General features: G+C 38.1%; 1 protein-coding gene across 5 annotated transcripts in view; it reads right to left on the reverse strand.

Annotated features, from left to right (window-relative positions):
* CCDC171 (coiled-coil domain containing 171) overlaps window positions 1–20,529 on the reverse strand; it is a 228,628-nt gene that overhangs the window by 28,062 nt on the left and 180,037 nt on the right. For 4 of the 5 annotated variants that reach the window (XM_075931537.2, XM_075931536.2, XM_075931540.2 and 1 more), the window contains 2 exons: window positions 9,578–9,730; window positions 7,909–7,989 (listed from right to left, as the gene is read on the reverse strand). In XM_075931537.2, the coding sequence (XP_075787652.2) occupies window positions 7,909–7,989; window positions 9,578–9,730 (234 nt within the window). The remainder of the gene's footprint in view (window positions 1–7,908; window positions 7,990–9,577; window positions 9,731–20,529) is intronic. The other variant, XM_075931539.2, reaches the window with a different exon arrangement.

Raw genomic sequence — 20,529 nt, forward strand, 5'->3', positions numbered from 1 at the left:
AACTGGCTCTCTGTGTGTTCTGATTGTAAATTGTGCTGGTGATGATTAGAGAACTCTCGCACAGGATGTCAACTCTTAAAACTGTCCAGAGAAAATAATTTTTTTTCAAGTTCAGGAAATTTTTTTAAACTTTTTCTGTGGCTGTTATATACTGGTGTGTCTATAACTTTCAGATGATTCAAACATGAATTCACACAAATTAAGTAACCATATTTTTTTTTTACAGTCATCACTTGCAGCAGGACTCGTCATATCAGGGTGTTTATATAACACTGCCACTACTAAATGCAGCTCTTCAACTAGAACACGTCTCCTGCTTCTAGCACCTGCCAATTGGGAGCTATTCCTAAAACTCCAAAAATCAAGAGACTTGTTATTATATGCCTATAACTTAACTACGTTGCTGAATTTAAAAGAGCCAAATTGTCATCTTGCTCATTTTCTGTATCCCTGCTACATTTGGTAACTTAGCATAAACTTTCAACCCCAGAGGCCATTGTAAAACTATCAATATGAAGGCAATAGTCACTAGGGTCTGATTATATTTAGTTCTGCATTTTAATTACATATGGATTCTATTAACCGAATCTTTTGCCTTATAGGCAACATTATAATCAAATTACTATAATTTTCAAATATGTTACAATAGTTTGACAAGTTAAAAGTTCACATACTTAGCATATTGAATATCAAAAAAACTTTATATTGAAAAGGAAGTGTTCTTTACAAAAAAGCAAATATATATGGTCAGATTACTCAAACTTTTTCGAGCACCTTGCCCCAAGTCATGTTACATGATTTATAATACTGGTTTCATATTATTATACTTGTTATTAGAGATATATAATAACCAAACAGTTTAAATTACATGATTTATACTGTTTGGTTATGACTCTTACTTAACATAAGCAACACCACATGACAAGATGTGCATTTATACTAGAATGCCTGCATGCCTTGAGTGTATTGTAAGGCACAAAGCTAATGGCCAATTGCTTATAATTACCTATAAAATGAAAGTATTTCAATGCATCTTCATGTTCGCTTTTTTAAGGGCGCTATTGCCTTTTATATAAAATTTCTTTGCAAAGCAATATTTACTCAGCATGTATACAGCATACCTGAAAAATGTGGGCTCAACAAATTATTTTCTTTTTCTGTTACTTTAAGAACACTCTTCTATACGCTACTATAAAGAACAATGTAACTGTCATTAATAGCATGGAATGAAAAAAGCATATTTAGTACTGGACTAGTGCCCAAAAAGCACTGCAAGAATAAGGGACCAATGATAATATTAAGTTTCAATGCATTTTTACAAACCATCGAAGAAACTAATACATTTCAACACCCGGCTCACCAAGTGCCAAAGCCTTCAAGGCTACCTAAATCATCCTCAAATCAGACTAATGAGAAGTAGTGGAAAAAGCAAGGAGAGTTTTCAGATGCTCTATCCATGACCTTTCTGCTCCTAACAACACCTGGGAAGAATTCTCTCTGATATGCCAGTCAAGACACATTCCAAGGCACAGGATATGGCAGTCATGCCTACCCAAGAGACATATTCCTCCAGCATGTCTAAAACAGATGGGCTGTGTTTCTTCAATACATACAACATCAAAAGGCAAATAAGGGTGGGGGAGAGGAAGGGACAATAAAAATTATTACAATTCAGCAATGTAAGCCAAAGTCCATTCGTACACTGGAGCTACAGTCCCATAGTCCTGATGCACTGACTGATTCAGGTGAGGTGTGGCTGTAAGAGGGAAACACACACACACACACACACACACACACACACACACACACACACACACACACACACACAACCCTTGAGCAGCTAGACCAGGGCTACTCAATAAGCAACCCACAACCCGTTTTTTGTGACCCATGATACAGTTTCAGTTTACATGGGAGCCAAAATAAAAAAAGTAGTCAATATAATGGTTTTCTGTTGATATGCATTTTAATAGTTAAATTCCTGGACTGTCAATGCTCATTAAAAGTGGTGTCATATGGGTGGAGATCAGGTAAATATTGCATTTTATTAATATCAGCAGGACTGACTTAAACTGTGTTGTGTATTCTTGACTTAATCTTTATATTCATGCCCATCCGTGTGAAAGAAGCTATTTGCATATATATTTGCACATATATGCAACCATACTTAAGTTGCGGCCCTCGGCATGTGCTATGAGTATCATTGTGGCCCCTGGGGCTTCCAAAGTTAAGTAGTCCTGAGCTAGACTGATGTGTAAAGAAAATGGTGGTGGGTTACACAGGATACATTTTCATTATGTAATATTTTGAATTTTTTAAAAGGAAGATTTTGCATATAGGGGGTGGTCTTCACCATATTGAAAGACTGAGTGAATATTCTACTGAAATGTAGCATTTTTTAAAGGAACTATCAGTTATCAGAGTGTTAAAAATAGCTCGGTATCAGACAAGATTGTTCTTTAAGCTTGCATCTCCTGCTTGATCTAAAACCCCTCTCACTCCTGCATTCTCTATCCTGCATATTTCATCACTATGTCATGTTTCACAATGTTGACCTATCATTGCAAAACTTAACGCATAACACCACCCAAACAGTGCAAAAAAAAAAGTTTAGATTACACAGAGCCACAGTAATATCAAGTTGAGAGAACCCTAATTGATTTGGTTTTATAGGCATCCAAAAACAACAGCTCCTCATCCAATGTTCTCCCAATCTACTCTATCCACGTGAGGATTTCTTCCATCAATGTGTGGAATAAATTGTTTATGTGCATTAAAGCATAAGCAAACTTGCACCAACAGAAACACAAAACCTAGCTGTGGGCACTCTGCTAATTAGCTGGGCAGCATCTGAATTTCTGCTGAGCAGCCCACAAACTCACAGCTTACCGGGAACACTTTGCGGCTCTATCTTATTGTTCACAAAGGCAAGATGAAATGCCAAGTCACGCTTGCACAATCTTCACTTCTTTGGTCTCTCCTTCCTCTTCCTCACACTCCTCTTTCCTTCCTCTGAAATTTTTCAGTTTCACAAAGTTCAAGGCCAGAAGGGTCCATCAGATCACCAAGTGTGGCCACTTGTATATCACAGGTCATTAAATTTCACCTAAACACCCATATTCAGTTCAAATTTAGTTAGCAAAACACATTTCAGTTGTCAGGAAACTGCATTGTGTGCTGCAGGCAGAGACCAGGAGAGACTAAGGGCTCATCTAGACTATGGGGAACGGTCAAAAGAGGAATTTACATATCTTCTTCCGATCGCATTTTCGAAAGCAGAGGTTTCAAAAGTGAAAGTAGTTAAGCCATGGTTTTTTCAGCAAACCTCCACCCCACTCTTCGTCGAAAAGCCGCATAAACCTCCTTTTTTTGAGGAAGAGCGGCTTTTCAATGAAGGGGGGAGGGTTCGCCGGAAAAGCCATGTCTTAACTACTTTCACTTTTGAAAGCTCTGCTTTCAAAAGTGCGATCGGAAGAAGATATGCAAATTCCTGTGGAATTTGCATATCTTCTTTCAACCGTTTCTCATAGTCTAGATGAGCCGTAAGTGACACCAAGACTCCTGTAATGCAGGGAATTGATTAGATGAGCTATACATGAACAGGACCACCCACAGACTCAAATTCCAAAGCCAAAAAGAACCATTATGATAACCAGTCCCAGTCCCAGTCACGTGTCACAGGCTGCAGAATTTGTCTTTTCTATGTATCACGTCATCACTCAATCTTCTCTCTGATAAACTGAATAAGTTGAGCTCCTTCAGTATCTCCTTTTATGCCCACCAAATTTCCATTTCCTTTACACAGTGGTTTTCAAATTGTTTGACCACCAGCTACTAATGGAAACTTGCCATTGATTACATAATTACACCCATGCCATTTAGCTAGTGCTGTAGCTAAGGAGAACAGTTTAATTTAACCAGTAAGAAAGGAAATATTACTTTAAATGATAAAACAGATTAAGTGCTTTAACTTTGTTAGTTTCTCAAATTTCATTTCAAATAACGTAAGATATTAATTTATGTCCAACACAAAAGGTTTCAATGTTTTCTTTATTTATAAGCTTCAAAGGGGTAGCTGAGTTAGTCTCTAACTAACTTCTTCAGTGGGCTGTGCCCACGAAAGTTCATGATACCATCTACATGTTTTGTTAGTCTTTAAGGTGCTGCAAGACTATTTGTTGTTTTTTAAGTTTTTCTTTATTTATGGCAGGGGTGGGAAAACTTTTTGGTGGTCGGGGACAACTGACCCACAGAAAAATCAGTTGGGGATGACCCAAGTAAGAAGCAAAAAAACCCCTGCAGAAACCCCCAACCCTCACTGATGTGACACCCAATTGTGATACCTCATTCCACTGGTGCCCCAGTCTCACACAGGACGGGGGGCTTCCCATAGACCAGATTTACTCTTCTGGGGTTCTGAGATTAGTGGATTTTGGCTTTATGCTTTAGGATGGGGACAAAAATGAGGGGTTCAGTGTGCAGAACGGGGCCGCCAGCAAATGGAATAGGGATGGGGATGCAGGAGGTGGGGGTGAGAGGTCTGGATGAGAGGTTGGATATAAGAGGGGGTGAAGGTGCAAGGTCTAGGTGGGAGACAGAATGCAGGAGCAGGCTGGGAGTAGGGTGTCTGGCCAGGAGGGAGAGTGGAGGAGCAGGCTGGGGAAATAAGGTGTCTTACTGTGGGGAGGGTGCAGGAGGAAGAGAGGGTAGAGGGACAGGGTGGAGGTGGGGTGTCTCTCCAGGGGGGAGGGTGCAGGAGTGCGTGGTCTCAACAGGGGAGGATATGAGGGCGGTGAGAATGAGGGGGTCTGGCCATGAGGTGATGGGAGGGGCACTTACTTGCTTTCGTGTCCCGCCCTGCTCCCAGGCTCTATGGCCTAGGTCTGGCCTCCTGCTGATCCCATTGGCCAGTCAATGGGAGCAGCAGGAAAAGCCTTCAGGCAGTGCATCTGTGTGCTGTTGTTCCCCCCCAGTCGGACCTTATTTCTCCATCATCTTTTTTTCATTACTCTCTGGGTACGTCTAGACTACACGCTTCTTTTGAAAGAGATCATCTAGACAGTCACAACTTCTTTCAAAAAAGCGATCCGCTTTTTTGAAAGAGAGCACCCAGGCAATTTTTCGAAAGCGATGAGGAATCCTGTGGCACCTTATAGACTAACAGATTTATTGGAGCATAAGATTTCATGGGCAAACACCCACTTCGTCAGATGCATGGATATAAGAAGTGGGTCTTTGCCCACAAAAGCTTATGCTCCAATAAATCTGTTAGTCTATAAGTTGCCACAAGACCCCTTATCGCTTTTGCAGATTCAGACTAACACCGCTACGCCTCTGATTTTTTCGAAAGAGCTTTCTCGAAAAAAGCGTTCCCCTATTAAAATGAGGTTTACAACTGTTGAAAAAACCGCCACATTCTTTTGATTTAATTTCGAAAGAACGCAGCGGCAGTCTAGATGCATGTGAAGTTTTTTTTCGAAAAAAGGCTACTTTTTTTGAAAAAAACCTGTAGTCTAGACATAGCTTCTGTGTCTACCCTTTTTGTCTCCTTCTCTTCCCACTATTATTTGGACTCCAACTGGATGGAGGAGAACAGGGAAAGCCACTGTCAGCTGCCTACTTGATGCTTCTGCAGGTAGATGCACTTATTAGGTGCTCATCTCATCCTCTATACTGACTTGCTCTATCCTGAACCATGCAGAAGAACTTTTAATACCGTCTTGCATGACCTTCTCAAACATAAACTAGGGAAATGCAATTTAGATGGAGCTACTATAAAGTGTGTGCAGAACTGGTTGGAAACCAGAGTAGTTATCAGTGATTCACAATCATGATTGAAAGGCATAATGAGTGGGGTTCCACAAGAATCAGTTCTGGGTCCAGTTCTGTTCAATATATTCATCAATAAGATAGATAATGGTATTGAGAATACACTTATAACGTTTTGAGGATGGGATTAAAATTCAAAATGAACTGTACAAACTGGAGAAATGGTCTGAAGTAAATAGGATGAAATTCAATATGACCAAACTCAAAGTACTCTATTTAGGAAGCAACAATTGTTGCACACATACAAAATGAAAAATGACTGTTTAGGAAGTAGAAAGAAAGGGATCTGGGGGCCTTAGTAGACCACAAGCTAAATAGAAGCTAACAGTGTACGATTGTGGCAAAAAAAATGATCATCATTCTGAGATGTATTGACAGGAATGTTGTCAATAAGGCACAAGAAGTAATTCCACTATACTCTGCACTTTTTAGACCTCAATGGGAGTAGTGTGTCCAGTTCTGGGCATCGTATTTCAGGAAAGAAGCGGACAAACTGGAAAAAGTGCAGAAAAGAACAACAAAAATGATTTAAGGACTAGAAAACATGATTTAGGAAGGGAAGATTTTAAAAATTGAGCTTGTTTAGTCTGGAAAAAAGAAGACTGAGAGGGAACAATTTTCAAATACATAAAAGGTTGTTACAAGAAGGAGGGAAAAATTCTCTTCTCAACATCTGAGGATAGAACAAGAAGCAATGGATTTAAATTACAGCAAGGGAGGTTTATGGTTGACATTAGGAAAAACTTCCTGACATGGTGGTTAAGTACTGGAATAAATTGACTATAGAAGTTGTAGAATCTCCATAATTGGAAATTTTAAAGAGCAGGATAGACAAAAACCAGTCAGGGATCGTCTAGATGATGCTTAGTCCTGCCATGAGTTCAGGGGACTCTACTAGATGACCCCTCGAGGTCACTTTCAGTTCTATGATTCTATATCTTGGAAACTGCAGTAGTCTCTATAGTATTACTATACTGTTTCACAATGTTTTGGTACCACAGAAGGAGGACAAGAAGAAAGTTGATAAACATAGAGGAAGACGCAGCAGAGTTTGGAGGGAGCATAGGTGTGATGGGATAGAGAGGACTCAAAATTCAAGTCATGCTTGCAAACAGGGGAGACAAGCAGTACAGGGGAAGTAATGATGCCAGAAAAAGGTGTAAGAAGAGACTTCCTAGATGGAAAAATAATAAGCACTGTTTTAGCCATACTGATTCTGAGGTGGTTGCAAGAATGAAAAATACATTAGAGAAATGCAGAGATGCAGGGCTGCACAACAGGAGAATGGCCAGAGACTGAGAAATATATTTGTGAAACAACAGAAACACAAGAGATAAAAACCATGGGAGAAAAAGAGGTCACCCTGGGAGACAATGCAGACGGAGAAAGAAAAGGCGGGAGGAGGATTCAGACACTTGGGGGACACGAGTAGACAGGCCTGTGTATCATTCTGCCACTGATGTTCCATGCTCCCAACCCCCATGCCAAATAATTGGCTCATCTCTCATTACCTGCCAATATACAAATATTCAGCGGATTCTTATCTAACTTGATCACATCTCACCCTGCATGAATATGAATGAACAATATAAACCCGGGAAAAAACTAAGCAAGTTGGGTAACCTCATGTCCCACTGTCAAGAGGAAAAGTAGTAGACCAAGAAGTGGAGAATGGAGATGTTGATTCAGAAACCAAGTTGAAAAATGAGAAGATAGAAAGGGAGAATATATATATAAATATAATTTCAGCAAGCAATCACACGCCATAAGAAAGGAAATTCAATGCAAAAATACCCCCACACAATTTGGATTGTTAGAGTGTTAAGGTTGGGAATTTAAAACACAGAATAGTCTGAAAGTTCAAATTTATGACTGCCAAATTTGCTAAAATTCAGGCTTGCTGAAATCACTGCATATATTAAGAGATAAAGCTTCCAATTTTACAAATATAACAAGTGAGTTGAGTTAAGGTGTTTCAGGAAAAATAACTTTGAATTTCCTGTCTTTGTTATGTTTAATTCCTAAACCATAGATTTTGCATTAATACTTATACTTAGGAGGTAAGTAGGCTGCAGACACCTGGGAAGAGGGGTTGTCTTTGTTTGGGTTGAGTAGCACTGAGCATAATAAAGGTCCTCTGAGTGAAGCCACAGATGCTACCTACAGTACAAACAACAAACCATAAAACCACAGTTTTTGCATTGATAATGTATATAGATTTATATAATTTACAGTAAGGATTAAATTAAATCAGAGGCATCATTGTTTTTTATTGTGCTATATCATACCTTGGAATAGCACTTCAAAGACTACTAGCATAATCTTTCCTAAAAGCGTTCTATAGCCAAAGGAAAGCAAAACTTCACTGCAGTAAGCTTGGCAGGCAGCCTACTCTTAGTTATACAAGTGGTCATCTTGACTGAAACCCTCAACAATAAAAAGACATTGAAGCAACCTAGTAAGACTGAACAGGCTCAGCAATACACATGTAAACTAAGTGGAACACAAAAGATAAAGGAAAAGTAGACAAGAAAAAAAGCAATTTCAATAGGTCTCTTATATTTGTGACTTTAGACAAACTATCAACAAAGCTTTCCGCTTATGTGATTATCACTAGATCACATATTCCACCTTTCAATTCAAACATTTTAAAAGTTTAAGTTCAGCACTAAGGAACATATTTCCTCATTACTTTAATCTCCCTCTGCGCTGTTCCAATATAGATGTGAGTCAGTGAGGAATTAATGCAAGCTCTTTTGGAGGCAACCAAAGTCACAAGTACAGCCCTTGAATAATGCGTTGCTAATGTCTTTACTTGGTTTGTTTTAACAATTCCCCTCTTCCTACTTGACACTCAATGTAAAACATTATCTGTTTTCCTTACTGTCCTTTGCATCATCCAGAGTGAAAGGAGAAAAAGAAGGAAAAAGAACAAGACAAAAACTGTTTAACTCTTTATAAAATAAGTAAAAAGGAAGAAAGAATTGGGAAAAATGTATTAATATGCAACTTACCTACACAATCTCACTAAAGACCTATTTAATTACATATCTGAGACAGTTTGTAAGTCTGTCTGATGCCTGTGTGACACAAATACATCCATAACCTCCCAAAGACAGCTCTCAGATCTGGAAAATCACCTTATTAGACTTAAATGAACCCAAATTTATTTGTGGACAACAATATTTTAGACATCAAATGATTCTTGAAATTTGACGTTAACTTTATAGAGGATGAATCATAATATTTTTCTTTCACTAGACATGTATTATAAAAAAGGATGGTTGCCTGCAGAGAATAATCACATGTTCTAATTTCCATTTTGGTTATACACATAATTAATAACATTCTGGTTTAACAGGACATGCTGATTCTACAGACAGTTACATGCTTCAGGTCCAAAATCCAACTGTCAGCTTCACTACCAAAGACAAAGAAGCCATGATGCAGTGTTTTCAGCTTTGGTAACAATGAAAACATCTTTATACAAGGCATTGTGGTAAAATTAATTCTCCCATTTCTATCCACCCCTTAATTCTCCCCATGAGCCAAATATCAAGCATCACAATAGCATATTTGTACATGTAATTTTTTTATTATTTTGCTAAACTAGCATATGAAATTAGTTATACTGAAGAAATATGATAATACATTGCTATTGGAACTACACAATACGAGACTAGACAGAGTCTAGTAATTTGAATATCCACATTTCAGAAGCAAATTAAAGTATGGATAGCAGACTTACTGATTGTAAGCTTTCATTTTCACGAAGACAAGCTGTTTGGAGTTCTGATTTCAGGGCTGCAATGTGATGTCGATGAGATGCTATTTCTCTTTCCAGTGTAGCAACTCTGGAGCTTGTGAGTTGGTAGACATCTGTAAAACTTATCATCAGAGCCTTTAAAAAGTAAAGTAAATAATCAATACCATGTGAATCTTACATAAATGCCAGTATGCATACAGACAAAAAGTTATTATAGAATTACACTAACTTTTATGAATAAAGAAAAAGGTTGGATGATTTTTCTAAAGTTCAGCAGCAGTATTTAACAATTAAAAGACACAGAAAAGGTTTATGTGGCCATACCAAAATTGAAACAGCAATAAAGAAAGCACACAACCTTGCACTTAAATTAGGGATTCTTTTCAAATATGTAGTAATAGAATCAACAGCTGATATTACTTTTCACTATACTTAATACAAGTTTCAGTGTACGATCAATTTCTATCAGCAGGAAACAGTTTGAGGTAAAATGAACATTTTCAAATTGAATGGATACTAAGCCTCTCAACTCACATTAAAAAAAATTAATTTGGCATGCAACAAAAGAAATCAGTAAATTTCCAGACCTCTTAAAGTAAATAACCTGTTTACAGTATAGCTGGGAAAATATTATTGTGCATGTGTATATAATGGAAAAATGTTCCAGCTGTGTAATATTGATCAGACTGATAATAAAGTTAACAGCCAAAAAAAAAAAAAAAAAAAAGATCTGACATCCTACTAGCTTTATATCTACTATTAATAGTATAACATTTTTAGAATTATTGGTCTTCTTTATAACAGGTTAATCACAACTTATAGGTTACAGTTTTCCCTTCTGAAGTGACCTGTAGTGAGTTAATCTACTTTTGAATGTCACTAGATGTAGGTTAAAATAAATTCTCTAGCACTAAAGGCAATGCCTTCAGTTTTGCTTTGTCTTATACATTTTCTACTGTTCGTGCAAATAAAATGAAAACAACAGTGCTGAAGTCAAATGAATCACGCCAGGGATGAATATGATCAAATACTATTAGCAAATTACTTACATTAGAAAAAAACAACAAATGGTCTGGTAGCACTTTATAGACTAATGTTTTGTTAGTCTACTCTATAAAGTGCCACCAGACCATTTGTTGTTTTTTTCTGTACAGACTAACTCGGCTACCCCCTGAAGCTTACTTACATTAGGACAGCATTACTGGGTCAGACTAAAAGTCAATCTAGCCCAGTATCCTGTCTCTTGACAGTGACCAATGCCAGGTGCTCCAGAGGGAAGAGAACAGGGTATCATCAAGTGATTCCTCCCGTCACTCATTCCCAGCCTCTGACAGAGGCTAGGGACACCATTCCTACCCAACCTGGCTAGTAGTAAGCATTGATGGATGTAATCTTCATGAATTTATCTGGCTCTTTTTTGAACCCTGATAAAGTCCTGGTCTTCACAACATCCCTTGGCAAAGAATTCCACAGATGACGGAGTTGCATGAAGAAACACTTCCTTTTGTTTGTTTTAAACCCACCAATTAATTGCATTTTGTGACTGTTAGTTCTTACGTTATTAGAACAAGTAAATATCATTTCCTTATTTACTTTCTCCACAGCAGTCACAATTTTATAGCCATCCATCATATACCCCCACTTAGTCTCCTATTTTCTAAGCTGAAAACTCTCAGTCTTTTTTAATTTCTTCTCATATAGCAACCATTAAAATCTCGTAATCATTTTTGTTAACCTTTTTTGAACTTTTTCCAATGCCAATGTATCTTTTTTGAAATAAGGTGACCATATCTGTACGCAGTGTTCAAGATGTGGGTGTTATCATGGATGTATACAGCAGCAATAAGATATTGTCCATCTTACTCAATACCCCTTTTTTAATTATTCTTAATATTATGTTTGCTTTTTTGACTGCTGCTGCACGTCGAGTGGATGTTTTCAGTGAACTATCCACAAAGACTACAAGATCTCTCTTGTGAGTGATAGCAGCTAATGTAGTCCTCATTATTTTGTACGTCTAGTTGGGATAATGTTTTCCAATATGCATTAATTTGCATTTATAAATATGAACATTCATCTACCAAGTTCATCTGCCCAGTCACCTAATTTTCTTAGATCCTTTTGAAGCTCTTCACAGTCTGCTTTGGTCTTAACTATCTTGAGCAGATTACTATCACCTGCAAATTCTGCCATCTCACCATTTACCCCTTTTTCGAGATCATTTCTAACTATGTTGAATAGAATTAGTCCCAGTATGGACCATGTAGGACACCACTAGTTACCTCTCTCTATTCTGAAAACTGGTCATTTATTCCTACCCTTTGTTTTCTATCTTTTAACCAGTTATCAAACCATGAAAGGAGCTTCCCTCTTATCCCATGACAACTTATTTTACTTAAGAGCCTTTGGTGAGGGACCTTGTCAAAGGTTCCTACCACATATATGGTAGCTATTCTCACTAAAAAGGATCCTAAAAAGTTTTATACGTTATGGCTATGTCTACACTATACCCTCTTGTGCAAAAATGTATGCAACTGAGGCAAAATTTGGAATATCGCCACGCCTCATTTGCATAATTAATTAGACTGTTTTTGCGCAAGAGGCTTTTGTGCAAGAGCCGTTCTTTGCAATTTCTTTTCAGGAAGAACAGCTCTTGTGCAAGAGGGTGGTTTTGCGCAAAAAGGAGCCGTGTAGACAGCTCCTTTTTGTGCAAAAGCCTCCTGCACAAAAACGGAGCCTTGTTAATTATGCAAATGAGGCACGGCGATATTCCATGCTTTTCCTCCCTTGCATATGTTTTTGCGCAAGAGGCTATAATGTAGACATAGCCTAAGACTCCAATGCCAGAAAGACATCCAAGCTAGCATAAGGGCTTGTCTATGAGGATTCCTACCAAATGCATCTGTATCTTGAGTAGAATGGGGTAGCCATTTACAAAAAAAATTACTGAACAGTTTAGGTCAAAACAAAGAATACATACAAAACAGTATGATACTTTATCTCAGTGTGACTATGCATGGACTTAAATTTAGACATATGTTACAATTTCTTAATGCATCAGGGTCTGTGACTGAGCACTCATAAATCTGAAAATATCGAAGTTGAGGTTGCATGCCCATCTTAATTTTGACCCCTGTATATTATATTATATTCTAAACTTTTCTAATAATGATGATACGGTTAGGTATACCAAAATGAAAATACATTTCAAGAGGCTGAATATGTGTATTGTATCTCAAGATATAGGGGAAAAAATCTTGCCCCATTCCATTATTTGTGAAAATATATGTTATTTTGTAACTTAAAGATGAATACACAGTAGGGAAGAGGACTTAGGCTGTAAGTGCAATTTAGACTGTGGCATTTAGTGACTTTAGTTTAAAATAAAACTTCTTTTCTGTAACTATTAAGGGCTATTGCCAGTATGTGACTTGCACTTTTTTTTTTTAAATCCTTATTTGTATACTACATATATAACATCTGTGTCACTCTACAAATAAGGTTTATTCACTGATCAGCTGTGTTTGGTAACAGCATTGAAGATCAGGGATCTTCCAGAAACAGAGCTTTATAGCCTCTTGCTCCTACCAGCATGCCAGATTTTAAGAGAGAGATACAACAATGACAAGTACAGATCCTTTTGTAGCCTTCTGGATTTATTTTTATAGCACTAAATTTGACATTAAGACATGTCTGTAGGAACCACATTTTAGTGAACCCTTCAGTTTTTTAGTACACTGGTAATAGCGTGACATGCAAACTGGGAATAGAACATCTGAAATGAGTAACAAATCATCTTTCATTACAAGTTAGAATGATTTTTAAAATACATATTAGACATTGATTTTCATTCAGAAAAGCCAGTCATAGTGATCCCTGAACATTATAGGAAGCAATTTTTGCAACCCAGACATATATTTTCACACATTCAGTTTAAAAGCTAAAACCTCTTTCAGACTGACGAGTATTGTAGGAATGTCAGTGAGGCAGCAGACTTAGTTAAATAGGCCACAGCGATTCTAATGACCGAAGAAGGTTAATTTTAAACATTAAAAAGCCACTTGAAGTATGGAATATAGAATGTGAGTTAATAAAGGTTGAAACTTACAAAGTGCTGACAATTTTAGTGTAAAAAATGGTTATGAATTCCCTTTTTTGTTAATTCAGAATAGGCAGAGTCCCCTTCCTTTTACCACTCCAGGCCTCCATTTCATTAGCGATTTAGTTATTTTATTTAGCTCATATATCTTATAATGCTGTTGTCTATAGAAGCATACTATAATACCAAAAGGAGTTCTAACTACGAGACTATATCCATGTTGCAACACTACTTCTGAAGACACTGTCAGCTTCATGAAAATAGAAGGGCTACATATTGAACTGGCTGCAACTAATGACACAAAAAGAGTACTGAAGAGAGTAGCATGAAGAAACAAGGTCTTCAAATTAAGGTACTAGATTGGGGTAAAGTTTTAAGAAGTACAGGTTGGACCTCCCTGGTCCAGTAGCCTCAGGACTTGAGCTCTCCTGGACCAGGGAGTCTGCCGGAACAGGGGAAGTAATGCTCCCTGGCTGGCTGCCCTGCTGCCAGTTAGGCTCTATGAGGCTCTCCAGACTGGGGCTCCCTCCCCTGCTGCTGCCCCACGAATGCTGGCCCTGCCCTGCTGTCCCATCCCCAGCCAGGGCCACTTGGCCACCACCAGCTCCATTCAGGTGCTGCTTTCCCTGCAACCTCTGAGAGTTCCTTGGGGTTCCTGGGTCTGCCCGGCCACCACCAGCCCCATTGCGGCAGCCCAGGCCTGCTGCTGCCAGGGAGGTTGTCATGGTTTCCCAGGATTCTGTGGCTGGGGCCACCAGGCCGTCTCCAATGCCAATGAAGATTCTCCTGCTGAGGCTGGGACTTTTTAGCTGCTGCCTGGCCCCGTTGCCAGGAGCTCCCTGACTGCCTGATCCCCAGACACCAGGAGTCCCTTGCCTAGTCACTCCTTGAGCCAGGACTCCGCAGACCCCACAGTCTCCCAGCTATCTCCCATTCCCGGGGCTCTTTAGTTCAGCAATGTATGTGGCCTTGCCAGACTACTGAGGTTGCCAGACTAGAGAGTCCCGGGTTTGGGAGGTTCGACCTGTACTTAAATCCCATTTTAAAATGTGGCATTCAGTGAAACTTAAGAGGCGAAAGGCTGATTTTTAAATGTCTTTAGGAGTTTAAAAGTGGAGCTGGATGGCTAGTGGTTGTAAAGGGAGTTAAGTGCCTAGATATTTTGAAAATTCCACAAGGTACCCATCTGTATCTTTAAATATCTAAATACTTTTAAATGCAGGTCCCTTTTTTAAATTACTTTTGAAAATGGAATTTAAACACCTTTGAATATGTTACCTTTAATTTTCTTTTTCCTTGTATGCCTATCCCCAATCAGTAAAAGGAGGTATTGTGAGAATAAACGTATTACAGGTTAGACTTCTCTGGTCCAGTACACTTGGGGCCTGACTGGTCCTGGATGAGGGTTTCAGGTGGATCAGGGGAGGTCATTTCAGGCCCCCCTGCTACTGGCCCCTCCATCCTGCTCCCACCATGGGACTTCCCACCCCACACCTCTACCCCACAGCCCAGCTGAGCCGCATGCTGGCTCCCAGTCCTCTGCCCCCTGCAGCGCAGCTGAGCCACACGTGGACTCCCAGCTTTCGGCCCCTCCCCAGCCCAGTTGGGCCACACACCACTCCCTCCCACATCTCACCAGACTCCCAGGCCCACCCACCCCCTCCAGGACTTTCTGATCTTGGAACATCTATGATCGAGAGTTCCAGGTTATAGAGGTGCAACCTGTAATGTGATGCATTCAGTTACTGTGATGATGGAGGCACTGTTAGTGAGCAGATAGATATTTGGCCAATATTAAACAAGTGGAAGTATAAAATGGATAATAAAAGGTGACACTATCGGTTTTAAATTAAAACTGATAAAGATAAGGATTACTTAAAACATAACAAAACACTGGATAAACAAGAACAAGAGAAGGCTATTTAAACTAATGGGGAAGCTGAAGCCTGCTTATCAAACACTATTAGGTTTGAGGATGGCTTACTTGTACAAATAGTTCTGGTTTGGGCCAACGATCTATGATGTTGAGCATCTTACTCTGACAAAATGTCAGTGAGGAAAGTACTTCAAGCATTATATGATTTTTTAAAATAATACAATCAACTAGGGAGCAAACATGTAATTTTAAAGTTATCATATTGTCCCCCTCCAATCAACCTTAGAATAGAACAAGAGTTTTCACAAGGGGCCTGTGCATCTACAGCACATGCAAAAATGAGTTACAAATATTCCCTCCCCTCAGTGATATGACAGACTGATCACCTCTTCATGCTCACTGTTATTTAGAAACTGCAATTCTAAGATGTGTAGTGCAACACTATGCTTTTAAATATCCTTTTCATTATATTATTGGCTAGAAATTTGTCAGCTAAAAGACTTTAATATTTGGAGTATTTTTATGGAATTCTGTAGCTGGCACCGATAAATTATGCAACAATGTTCAAGAGATATGAAGATTAAAGTACTAAAGCATATCCTTTATATTTAATTCAATAGATAAAGATCACTCAAAGTATTACCAAGTTGAAAACTTTTGGTGGAAAAATATTTTAGGAAACATACAGATTAGAGTACACAAATTATTAAATCATTTTTGTCAAAGTACTGATGTGTTTATTATACTTTAAGAGGAAAGGAAAATCAGTTATTTATTCCACATGGAAATACTCTGTCAGTGGGACACCCCTTTCATGTAACCTAGTGAGAATAGATACAATCCAATAAGAATTTTAATTTTTTTCTGCAGTTCTATTTTGTGTTAGTTGATTTGCAGAAAACAAATGATGAAACTGTTTTCTAATGCCTTCATAGCTTTACTTGTTTCCAAAGCTGTTAATAAATACCAAACTGTAAAACAAATTGCATTAAGGATCAGATTTTCAGCTTGTAAATTAACATAGTGCTACTGACTTTCATTTTGTTTGCACCAGCTGAAAATCTGATCATGAGTGTACAACAACATGCCTAGACATAATTTTATCTCCTATTTATAAGAAAACCTATTATGAGCTAATGCAAATCGAAGAACATGTCCTAAACTGACCAGACAGACAACGTAAGTCTAAAATATATATTGTATAATACAGCAGTGAGAAAAATCAAGAACCAAATACTTCACATATTATACTTTTATTTTTAAAGTATGAAAAAGAAAAATTAATATTTGCCCTAACTCTAATCCTAAGGTTTCCCTATTCAGAAAATCCAGAACTAAAGAGCGTATTAGCAGGTAGTAAAATGTATCCAAGGACAGTATATATAAAGAGATATTAAGAACAAGAAAAGGAATAATAAATGGACCACAGAAAAATGAGAGCCTAACTTTAGTAAAACAAAGCACACAGACAAAAATCTGAAGAGACTAACAATTTTATGCATTGTATTAAGTTTGGCTGAAGTGTGATAGGGGCAAAAGCAATCAGTATGGAAATAAAACTCAAAAGATTGGAGGGCTGTGAGTTTAATGGATAAATTACAATATGCCTTTTATTACTGCAACTCTAGTTTATGTCTGGCCCTAATATTACATAAGCAAGATTAGATTAACAGGTTCACAAAAACAAACATATACCAATTAATTTTGGCTTTGAGGGGACCAACCCCAAGTGATTTTATGATATTTATTATAACTCTGTGGAGGCTGTTTTTGTGGGGAAAGGGATTAATTTCCCCCCTCATTTTAGCATTTGAAAATTCAGGCTGGCTGTCTTGTCCCATTGCCCAAAATGTCTAGTGGCAACATCAGTAGAGGATGTAAATATATCAGCTTCTCAGGCATCAAAAAGGGCCTCATGGGAGACAACATTCAGCAAAATTGCACTTTTGCAGCTGTTTGGCACCTTTTTAATGATCTGTTCTCCTGGTATCTTGTTTCAACACTAAACTTTTTGTTGGGCTCCATTCAACCGTGGCACATACAATTTAAATGTGCCAAATATCAAACCAGTTCTGTTACAACTTTTTTCAACCAAAGCTGACTCAGTGCCACACTTGGGGCCTAGCTCTATCCCCTTTGTTTCTATAACAATTATGTTCTCCCAAAGGTCTCAGAGGATAGCCCAAGGGAAGGAAGCTTGAAATAAAAGGCTAGATTCTCTGTCAGAGGTAATGACATGACTTCCTACATGAAAATTGAAGAGAAAGCATTGAAATTGATAGACACTGAAGGGAAATTGCTTCTTCTGGAAACCACAGCAGATGAACATAAAACGATAATAATGGAAATTATTATATGGAATAAGATGCTCAAGAATAACATTGAGCCTATAAAATAATTTATAAATTAAGACCATTAGGCAGGGAGTTCGTTGATAAGTTCAGGTACTGAGGATACTGAGAGGTTCATAATAAAGTGGCTAGGTAAGGCTCTGGGGACTCAGAACTTTCCTCGAGCCGTTGAAGCAACCTACCACTTAAAAAGGAAGATCTTGCTGACACATGGAACATTATTTCCATTATTTATTACATGCTAACAGGCATAGTAGCGTATAAAATAAAAAAAAAAAGGCAGTTGTTGCCCCAAACAGCTTACAATTAAAGCAAGAAACGAAGAGGAAGAGGAAGAGGAAGAGGAAGAGGCGACTCCCTTCCTCCTCTCTCCCATTTTCTCTCTCTTCTTCTTATACGGTGTTGGTAATTTTATTGTGGGCTAGTACGTGTGGGTCTTATGGAGAAAGAGACTCTTTGGAAGGCTTTTTGTTAAGAAAAGAAAGGCACCAGAACTGGAAAGTCATTCCATGAATCTGAGGGCATCCTGACGTGGGCATGAAGATGCAGTGGGAGGAAGAAATGACAGACACACCAAGACTAACACCATTAAGGGGAACACAATAAGAAACTTCATCTGAGATTCAGACTAGGTTTTTAAGGGGCAGATAAAAAGATTTAAGTTGATATGGTAGATAAGAGAAAGCTAATAGAGTAACATGAACAGTGAGTGATATTGCCTGATGAACTGCCAAGGAAGATAATTGTAAAGATTACGTTTTGAACTGATCGGACGGTAGCAAAATGGGGAAATTAGTATTAGATTTTCAAGGTATTGTGGGGGATGGAACAGCAAGTCTCCTAAAGGCATTGGGAGTATGTTATTCTGCAGTTAATTCAGCTTCCTCGTTAAGTGACATACATCTAAGAAATTCTGCAGTATCCATGTGCACACAGGTACATTAGCTTAGTAATTTAAAGTCTTCTCCAACTCAGACTGGAGTGTCCCCTCCCCCCAGAAAACCCCCAAAACCCACACCCACCTGATGGCTGAAAATATTATAAGAGCATGGGTACTGACAAAACTATCTAAATAAATGCCACATATATTTTATATAAAACTCTAATTCAAACTTTATCAGGATTATTTTAACCAAATAATTCGTGTAAACAGAAAAGGAAGAAAAAACAGTAAAGGAATATTGATTTTTCTTGAGATTAGAAAATACAACCTCATAGTTAAAGGGCATGCCATAAAGCATACACATACAATGGGACAGAATTTAAGTACCCTGCAACCTCTATATAGTCAAAGTATTTTTAAATGGAATTGTATAAACCGTTTTCATTCTGTTGTACTGTCTAACACACATAAGTCTCAAGCAAAACAAAAACAAACAAAAAACACCCTGGGAAACTGATTTTGTCCTGAAATTTGTTTAGACAACCAGTTTTACAACTACTTTAGCAAATGTTTTAGTACTGGCAGCAACTAGCAAGTGTGGATAGGTAACCTATTTCTTGTGTTTGACTTGACTCTTGTTAATTCTTTAGCAGCATATTCCAGTATCCATTAATCAATTCAGTAACCTGATAACCAAGACAACAGGTTAAACATCTACATGCAATCCTGTGCACAATATAATAATAATGTTTGTATAAGGTATACCTTAGGAGGTATCATTTGAAAACTTATAACTTGCAGGTCAATATTGTCATGATGAAATATGGGTAGCAACATTTTATATTTCTCCTATATTATGTTAATAACATGTGTTCCAAATCCACATCCCTGCTCAGGCAGAAATCAGCAAACAGGTCTGTCCTAAATAAATAATAATACGTTTACTCTATTTACCTTCTTAAATGCAAATTAAGGCAATCAAGTGGCCGTTCTTTGGAAAGAAAGGGAGGTGGGAACAAAGAGGTTTGCATCTAAATGAAAAGACAGCAAAACGTCTCCCTTCTTCACCAGACCCCCCCCCCCCCACATCTCTTTGTTCTTAACTAGAAATGCTTCTCTGTGAGGAACTGAAATGATAAAAAAGAGGGGCAAACACCCCAAGACACCCCTCTCCCTTCCTCTGTCTACTTCATTTGCTGCACCTGAGACGACAAAGGAAACGGTTGTTGGACTCTAGGGGTATATCTAGACTGTGGCGCTATTTTGGGAGGTATCCCGAAATAGCTGTTCTGCCTCTTTTGCACCAGCCCTTTATTTCAAAATAGATTTTGAAATAACAGACTCACTAGTCCAACATCCCTGTAACCCTCATTCCACGTAGACAGCGCCAAATTTTGAAATAAGCTATTTCAAAATTGGATCAAAATAAGATACGCAATTTGCGTAGCTCAAATTGCATATCTTACTTCACCCTACCAGTGCAGTGTAGATGCACTTAGGGGGGCAGGAGGGTCTTGCCCTGAAAAGTTTGGACAGTAATGCTGCTAGAAGGATATAGCGAAAAACTTTGTTTGATTCTAATATTGTTTGTTAAGTTAGGTACAGGAAGTGTTTTATCTTTATTTTTCTTGTAATCATCTCTGACTTTTATGCTTCATTACTTAAACTCACTTAAAATCTCTCTGTAGTTAAACTTGTTTTATTGTTTTATCTAATCCAGTGAGT

This window comes from Pelodiscus sinensis, chromosome 6 (genome assembly GCF_052426305.1).
Source record: "Pelodiscus sinensis isolate ZL-2025 chromosome 6, ASM5242630v1, whole genome shotgun sequence".
Taxonomy (NCBI): Eukaryota; Metazoa; Chordata; order Testudines; family Trionychidae; genus Pelodiscus; species Pelodiscus sinensis.